At 55.4% G+C, this 8,715-nt stretch overlaps 1 protein-coding gene across 1 annotated transcript; it reads right to left on the reverse strand.

The window, feature by feature from the left end:
* Window positions 1-2,706: 2,706 nt before the first annotated feature.
* Window positions 2,707-7,390, reverse strand: POM121L2 (POM121 transmembrane nucleoporin like 2). The gene has a single exon (XM_004778739.2). It carries the CDS (start codon window positions 7,115-7,117, stop codon window positions 4,130-4,132), a length of 2,988 nt encoding a protein of 995 aa, XP_004778796.1. The 5' UTR covers window positions 7,118-7,390; the 3' UTR covers window positions 2,707-4,129.
* Window positions 7,391-8,715: the final 1,325 nt, after the last annotated feature.

An 8,715-nucleotide genomic window follows, 5' to 3' on the forward strand; every position in this document is an offset into this window, starting at 1 on the left:
TCTGGAAAGCACATTCTTCAACAGGTCGGAATTAGTCCTTTCACCCAGTTAAATATTTTTCCACGACTTCTGTAAACAAACAACAGACTTGGGTTTTCTCCATGTTGTCTAAGAAGTCACAGTTCTCCGCATGGCCACCCTGCCTTCTCGCGCTTTCCTCTCTAACCTAGCCCCAGTGATGTGAATAGAAAGCGTACCCCTGCCACAGGAAAATGCTGGAATTGTATGAGGTAGCAAAGCTGAGCCGTGGGCTTCATCTCTGGCCACACCGGTAAAGATAGTACCACCTTGGTTAGAATTCCCTTCTTTCTCCTTCATATGAAACTTATTTGTATTGTTTTAATCTTTTTTTTTTTTTTTAATAGGCTTCACACCCCACGTGGGGCTTGAACACATGACCCTGAGACCAAGAGTTGCAGGCTCTACTGACTCAGCCAGCCAGGTGCCCCTAAACTTATTTGTATTTTCTATGGTACAGTCCGGACTGCTTTAAAATGAGCCCCCTGAGATTAAAAAAAAAAAAAAAAAACTTGTCTTCTGCATTCGACAGATACATGTCTCAACACTATAGATACATGTCACTACTACTCAACAACTCAACACTACTGGGGTAGTCTGCTGGAGCAGAAACCTCATTTAGACTGCAGAAAAGCATAATAAAAAATGAGAATTTACAATCACAATGAAAATTTTCTTTTCTCAAGAATAAGAAAGTATGGGGGTATCTGGGTGGCTCTGTCTTGGTCTCAGCTCAGGTCCCAATCTCAGAGTCATGAGTTCAAGTTCCGTGTTGAAGCCTAGTTAAAATAAATAAATAAATAAGTTAGTCTGTTTCATGTTCCATCTCCCCTCTTACCCTGCGGTCTCATCTCAGCCAGCAATCAGAATAATACTACCTAAAAGTGAGTTGACCTGTCATTTCTTTGCCCCAAAGGGCCCCCCCCCACCCTGCAGCCTGGCACCAGTTCTGGCCTGGAATCCTCTTCCCTCGTTCGCTGGCATGTGAATTCACGTCTATGCTCAGTTGTCCGCTTCTCGTAAGACCGCAGATGAAACTCCGGCCCCGTCTCAGTCCTTCTACGACCTCTATTTGGCTCCTGCCATTTACCATCTCGTTCACGTACTCATTACTTTCTGTTGTGTTGATGGTTTATTGTTTATCATTACCCAGAAGAGAAGCTCGGACAAGAATAGGAACTTTGGGGGGCGCCTGGGTGGCTCAGTGGGTTAGGCCACTGCCTTCATCTCAGGTCATGATCTCGGGGTCCTGGAATCGAGTCCCACATCGGGCTCTCTGCTCAGCAGGGAGTCTGCTTCCTCCTCTCTCTCTGCCTGCCTCTCTGCCTACTTGTGATCTCTCTCTGTCAAATAAATAAATAAAATCTTAAAAAAAAAAAAAAAGAATAGGAACTTTGTCTGTTCCTGATGCATCCCACGTGTTAGAAGAGTGCCTAGTAACCAGTCTCGGTCAGCCCATGGTTTGTGAGCAAGTGATTGAAGGGCCTGCAGAGGTTTCCTTCCCACCCAAGTCATCTCACAATCTATGCGAAATTCCGTGTATTCTGCCCAGACTGTTCTCCCCTCTTTCCAAGCCAGACGGCTCAGAATCCATCTTCTTCAGCAACCCCTTTCCCTCATTCTGCTTCTCTCCTCCTCCCACAACCATGCAATTGGTTACCAGTCCCTGCTCCTCGATTTCTGCTCTCTCTCTGCCTGGTGAGCAGTCACTGCTGGCTACCTAGTTTGAACCCATATTTTTAACATTTGCAGGTGTCTTCACACTCTCCCATGTCTCTAAGCCTCCAGTCTGTCCCCATGTGATTCCTCCTCACGTGACAGCCAGAACCATCAAACCCAAACTTGTCTCTTCCCTGATTAAAATCTTTCTGAGGCTCTCCATTGTGTTTGGAACACTGTCCATGCTGCACGTGGTTTGTAAGCACACCCAGGATCTGCCCACGATGTGCCCACGATCTGCTCTGTGATCTGCCCACAATATGCCCACGATCTGCCCCACGATCTGTCCAGATCTGCCAGGGCTTCTCCCCAGCCACACCTGGAAGTTTCCCAGTATCTCCTTGGAAGTTAACCCAAGAGATCTGCTCTGTCTTCTAGACCTGTCCGTGAACATCTGCCTTCAGCCTGCAATGTCCCTTTCCCCTTGGTGCTCCAAACACATAAAGACAGAATTGAAGTTCTGAGTCCTTTTGTTTGTTTGTTTGTTTAAGTTCTGAGTTTTAAATAAGATGACTTGCTCCGCTACCATTCCCCCCAGCATTTGTACTGGACTTACGGGCTAACTTACCAATCCCCCCACCCCCCGCCTCAGTTTTCCCAGACAGGAGTCGTCCTTTGCCTCTGAATGTCTGGTGCAAAGCACAACACAGGGCATATGGTCATGACTAGATAAATATTAAATTATCATGTAAAGAACTCTTGCCCCCCTCTGTAAGATGGCACTCTTGGGTCATGGAATGCTGTAAACATCTGAAACGGCATGGAGATTTAATCAGACATGCCTGCTATACAGCTCTAGCTCTGGGGACCTGCTGTAGTGAGGGAGAGGTGACCACAGACCTTGGAACCATGAAGTTTAAAACCCCACATTGGCCTTCACTAACAGGGTGGGCTTGGGCAAGTTTCTTAATGTCTTTCTGCCTCTCTATTGATACGAGTTTAACAGTAATTCCTGTAGCATGTACTTATTTCAACATTTATTTTTATTTTATCAACCAATAGAAGATTGCTTGTTGTTCCAATTGGACCTCTTCCAAGATATCCATAAAACAGGAGATAGATGTGTTCAGGGAGCCATTCTTGCCTCCCCGCACACTAGGAAATGCTAAGGAATATGTCACAGTTCACTTACAGACCTCCTGTTGGTTCCAGAGCAGATGTCTGCTGACATGTCTCCCTTTCTCCCATGTTCTCAGGTCTAAGAGGCTTCCTGCCCTGCCTGTCCTCTCTGGGAGAGATGTGAATGTGGAGGTACAGATTCAAAGGAAACATGAAGTGTAAACTTTGGCTCCCTAATTGGGCCTTTCTGGCTCATACTGTAGGATCATGACTATAATGTAGAGAGAAGAACATGTCCTTCCCTCTCCAGGCCCTATTACTTCTTGAGGAGTCCGCCCTTGAAGTCAAAACCCTGTTGTGAGGTCAGGAATCAATATTTGCAGCCATTAAGTGGTCTTGCTAGCCCTAGACAATCAGCCCAGCCCCAGAAACTTCTCACAGGGGCTCTGCTCGCTGGGAGTAACATCACTCCTCCAAGCCATTCCTCCTCCAGACTCAGCTCAAAGTACAAAAGGCACAGTTGTGTCGACAAAGTGATGAGAGCAAGTCTCAGAGACACACTGGAGAGTAGATAGCAGAAGGCCAGGAGCCTTGCTCCAAGCCTGGAGGGACATTGGCCGAGAGCTTCCCTTTTCTGGAACACGGAGTGACCTCTGGGATCTGACAGACGGGACTTTCCCGTCTGTGAGGAGCTAAACTGGCAGGGAAAGGAAAGGGCCAGAGCACCACCTCTCCCAGGAAAAGATTAAAACCGCTTAGGTGGGAGGAAGTGACAGCAAGTGCAGCCCTCAAGGGTTGATCCATCAGGGACAATTACACCAGATTTCATCGAATTCAAGTCAAGGTCAAATTACATCCAAAGCTCCTCCAAGCGCTCACTGAAGAAAAAGCAGTGAGAGATGAGGGGGCGCACCCCTGTGGGACGAGAAAGGGAATGAGTTCTTCCGGCCAGATGAGAGCAGGCTAAGTTTTAGAATCTGTTCCTCCCCCCAAAAGATGCAAGAGTGCAGGATGTACTTGCTGCCTTCCTGGCATGTCTGTTCCCGAGGAGAAAGTCGGGGCGGTGTCCTGACCACTCTCACCCGACAGAGAGAGGAGTGGGTGAGAAGGGACAGTTCTTTAGTTGCGAAGGTTCGGTCCTACTCGGTTTCATTCTGCCGTTACTGCTAGATACCTTGGCTCTTCACCTTCTTCTAAGGTTGCAGATTGGGACCCACACGGTGAATATGTAAAGTTCTAGCCTGAGATCTGGGAGTCGTTTGCTGTAGAGAATTGGAAGACCCACAAGGCTCTTCACAATCCTGAAGTCCAGATCAGGGGAGGGGGACACAGGCTATTTCCTGTGGGCATGCCTTCGGGAATGCCCTTGGTCCCGGTTCTTTGGGGTTTTTGATTTTGCACCAATGGAAAATGAAGAGGCTGGTGATCTGAAAGTTCCTCTCCCGGCACAACCCTGGGCAGGTGGAGAAGTCATCCCAAAGTTGAAGCTGCTGCTTGTTGTTACTGGCCCAGGGACAGGGGTGCTCTGAGCAAAGGGGGCCACGCAGGGGCCCCCAAACATAGATTTTCCTGCAGAAATGCTGGCCCTCCCCAAGACAAAAGGTGGCCTCTGGTTGGTCAGGCCTGGACTGTTCTGGCTCCAGCCCTTTCCAAAAGGTGAGATGGCGCCATGGGTCCCACTTGGCACTCCTGCAGTGCTGAATGTCCCGGGATTGGAGCTCCTGTCCGGGCCAGGCCCACTGACCCCAGAGTCCCCACAGTCCATAGGGGTCACTAATCCCCCAAAAGCAAAAGGGGGTGGGGCTGTGCTGCCAAACACAGAGCCACAGGCCACATTCTGGTGCATCTGGGCCACAACCCCCAAACCAGTCTTACTTGCTTGGCCAGAGGGAACCCCTGCTGCAGTGCTGCCAAAGTTTGGCCAGATGCCGGCAGGGAGGGGACAGGCGGAGGCCAAGGCGGTCAAACCCCCAGAGGGTGACTTCGCAGTACTGCTTAAGGCCAGCTGAGCCGGAGCCGGGGTTGGGGTGGGGAAGGCCGCAGCTGAGTTTCCAAAAATGAAAGGGCTACTGAGGCTTGGGCCAAGGGCTGGTTGTGAGGCCCCTTGCCTCTGCCCACCTGTAGCCCCCAATGCCTGCTGGAGAGTGGCTCCTGGGGAGCACGGGAAGAGTGGCCCTGAGCCAGCCCCTGAGGGATACCCGAGTGTGGATATGGGAGCGGAGATGCTGGATGGTAATGAGGGCTGGGGCGAAGCTACCAGGGCTGAAGCTGACAGAGGACAGCCCACACCCTGCAAGCTGGCAGTGCTTTTACTAGGGGATATCTGCACAGCGCTGGAAAGAACCTGGCTAAAGATGGTGACCGTGTGCACGGTAGGAACAGTAGTACGCGGGTGTGCTGGGAAGATGAAGCTTGTGGTCGGGGTGAAGCTGGCCCTGAAGGCACAGGTAGCCCCAAGAAGGAAGGAGTGGCTGGTCGAAGGGGTGGAGTAAGTGTTGCCGGGGGTACCGGTAACATTCACAATGGCCAAATCCAATGGTGGCACGAAAGAACGGTCTTTGGGGGGGGTGGCCATGATGCCAGAGAGAGCCTTGACTGGGCCATGGAGGAGGTGGGTTGAAGCAGGAGAAGCTAGAGGAGAGGTCTGCTCGAAAGCGAAAGGAGCGATCATGGGCAGGGGAGTCAGGATGCTTGAAGATGTTGTAGTGGCCACTGAAGTTGTGGCATATGAAGAGACTCCGATCTCACTCTTGGGTGGGAGCCCCAACATAGGGCTTGACGTGGGGTCTGCAGAAGCTGTGGCTTCGGGAGGTGCAGAGGCAGGAAGATGGGGCGCTGGGCTGCTCATTCCGGACAGAGGACTCAGCCCGGGGAGCACCGCAGGGCTGCCAGCAGTCCCCTCGGCCTGAGAGGATGGAAGGGGCCATGTGGCATCAGTTGCCGGTGATGTGGGAGCAACAGCGGTCAGAAGGATGAAAGCTGACATGGGTCTGGAGTCTGAAGAGGTGCCTGAAAGGGGCTCTGACCCTGAGCAGCCCTGGGACGACAGCGGGCCGCCCTCCTTCAGGGAGACTGCCTCTCCCGTGGCTGGTGGGAGGGCCAGGGGAGACTCCCGCATTTCTGTGAGGCTCTCCAGCTGTGGATGTGGGTTCTGGGTTGGAGCAGGGCCAGCAGAAGGCAGGGCGAGAGGCAGGGAAGGCTGAAGAGCAGAGCACGTCTCAGGGACAGAGTCTGTGGTGAGATTGGTTGTCTCCTCTCCGGCTTTATTGCTCCCCTGGAGTTCACCTTTCTCCCCTAACGCCAGTTCCTCTCCAGGGTCTGCATCACGAAGATGGCGAGGTGGGGTCGGTGCCAGCAGGTCCCCAGGACTAGAGAGCAGCCCAGAGCTGCCAGATGCTTCTGGGGACCCGTCTGATTCCAGTGAGACTGGAGAGTGAGACCGATGACCCTTTTCTGCCTTTTTTACTGGCCATTCTGGTGTCTGTAGGGACATTCTGGAAACATTTCTCTTCCAGAGCTCAGAGAAAGTTCTCGCAGAACTATAAGAACTTGCGATCGCATTTCTTCTGGAGCCGAGCAGGCCACCTGTGTGTGTGCTGGCCAAGGAGCTCAGGTAGGAGCAACTGGGCCTCTCCGTCAAGCTACGATCCGAACTCCAGGGCTTGAGGCTTCTCTTCAGAGGCCCAGGCCTGGGCACAAAAGAAGTGAGAGCTCCGTGTTTCACCAGGGGCCTAAATGCGGATGCTCTGGTGTCTGGACTCCTGATTTCACTGTGTGAGTCCTCGGGAAACAGTGGCTCATCAAACCTCACTCTCCCTTTCTGGCACTCTCCGAGGGCCCTCAGCACCGTCTCCTTTGCACACGGGTCTGGGGGCTTCTGAGAGGGTGAAGACCCTGCAGAGTCCATGTCCTCTGCGGGAGAAGTGGTGGGAAGCGCTTTCCGCTCAGGAGGAGCTATCTTGATGGTCACCGGGCTCCCTGCTGCCCTGGGGTGCCGAAGAGACCAGAGAGTCCGCTGGAGGTAACTGTCCCACCAGTCTGAGGGAAGAGGCCCCACGATGGAATTCTGGGACCTCTCCATGGGAAAGCGCCTCCAAGCCTCATGGACCGCCCACGCGATGGGACTGGCCGGATCCCGTTTTGGCTGCCTCCTCGCACGTCGGTGCCGCAGGGCCGGGTGGGCGCGGTGGACGGTCGGAAGCCGGTGGACTTGACGAGGGGGCTGAGCCCGCCGGCGGTTCCGCGGCCTCTCGGTCGAGTCCGTGCGCGCCTGCGCGGGAGACGACGGCTGGGACCCCGGCCTGCCCAGGTAACTGCCCATGCGGGGCGCCGAGGCGGGTCGGTTCCCCCGGTTTCTGACGGACTCAGCCGGAGTCGGAGCGCGCCGTGTTCCGCTGACGGTTGGGATCCTGGCGCGAGGAAAGTGCGAGGGTCTCGGGGCACTCGGCAGCCCCCAGGCCCGGCACCCACAGGTCGGCGCCCCGTGGGAACAGAGGAGAGGGGCCCCGGCAGCCCCAGGAGCTTGCGGTGCGGTTTGTACGCTTCGGCGGGGCGCTGGGGCCTGTGCGCTCTCGGCTGCGGCTGCGGCTGCGGCGCGCGCCGGGGAGGGGCCGGGGGGGCAGCGCGCGGCCTGGCTCCGCGCCCGCAGCGCCATCCGGGACCGCGCGGCTGGGACCGTGAGGCCGTGAGACCTGGCTCCGCGCCCGCAACGCCGTCCGGGAGCCGTGGTCGAGTGGGCGCCGGGTCTCCAGGCTCTGGCTGCGGCCACTCGCGGGTCCAGGCGCGCGGCCCCGGAGTCGGGGCAAGCCCCGCGGGGTGGGTGGGGGCGGCGCTCGGAGCGCGCAGGGCAGGGGAGCCGACCGGGGCCCCCCCGGCCGCCAGCAGCCCGGGACGCTGATTTGGGGGACTCGGCGGGCGTTTCCCCCGCTTCTGCGTTCCCGCTGCCCTTACCTTTTCGCCTCCAGGGCCAGCCTCCGCCGGAAGGACGAGCTCCTGACGCCGCCACCTCCCGGACCCGTCCCGGCTCTTCTCCCCCGGGCCGAATCCCGGTCGCCCCTCAGTTGTCAGCGGGATGACGGGAGGCCGGTGGGGAGGGGCCGAGCGCGGGAGTGGCTCCGGGCGCAGCGGCGGTGGCGCCGCGAGGCCAGGGCGCTGCCGTCAGTCCCCGGTAGCAGCGGGTCGGGACGGAGAGACTCTAGTGACAGGTTGGAGGGAACACTCTTCCCTGGTGCGCAATAGTTTCCCTTCTCGAGCCCTTCCTGACTTTCTGTGGTTGAATCTGCTCCTGGAATTTCCCCTGCCGGCGATTTCAGGGCCCTCGGGAAAGAAAAGTCCTCCCTGCTCCATTCAGTACAAGGTTCTGAATAGAAGACCCGAGAGGCAGAGATGAAAGGGTAGAAGTCTTCTGGTTCCCAGGAGTCAAGGCCCGAGACTGCTATCGCCCCCTCTGCTGGGCGCCCAGAGGCCTGGGTGGTTCCAGATCGTGACTTTCAGACGGGCTTCCCGGAGGGTTTCTGCGCTGTCAGCCTCTCTAGACTCCAAAGTATCCTGAAGCAATTTTTCACAGATAAAGTGACCACAGGGTCAGCCCTAGGGCTCCGAGCAGCCATTAAAGTTAACCTGGGAAGTTCCCTGCTCACTTTCCAGGACAGAGAGAGGGGGAAGGGTGGGTAGGATCCAGCAGCAGAAGTTCAGCCTCGGGGGAGTTGAACCCAGGGTAGGAGCAGCACAGAGAAAACCTTGAGACTGGGCCCTGAATTAGTGTTTAGGGGGCAGGCTGAGCAGGTGATGGGCCTGGGGAGGGCAGAGGACAAGGGGCAGATCTTGGGCATAGGACAGGAGAGGGTCCATGGGAGGATTCTTTTAAGAAAAAGAAAACAGGGGAATAACCAGAATGTCGGCAAACGGAACTTAGTTAAA

The sequence above is a fragment of the Mustela putorius genome, unplaced genomic scaffold (genome assembly GCF_011764305.1).
Source record: "Mustela putorius furo isolate JIRA1106 unplaced genomic scaffold, ASM1176430v1.1 tig00000594_pilon_pilon_pilon, whole genome shotgun sequence".
In the NCBI taxonomy this organism is placed as follows: Eukaryota; Metazoa; Chordata; class Mammalia; order Carnivora; family Mustelidae; genus Mustela; species Mustela putorius.

Bases quoted from the DNA above. Each gene is read 5' to 3' on its own strand.
- POM121L2 (XM_004778739.2), bottom strand. From the start codon at position 7,117: ATGGGCAGTTACCTGGGCAGGCCGGGGTCCCAGCCGTCGTCTCCCGCG.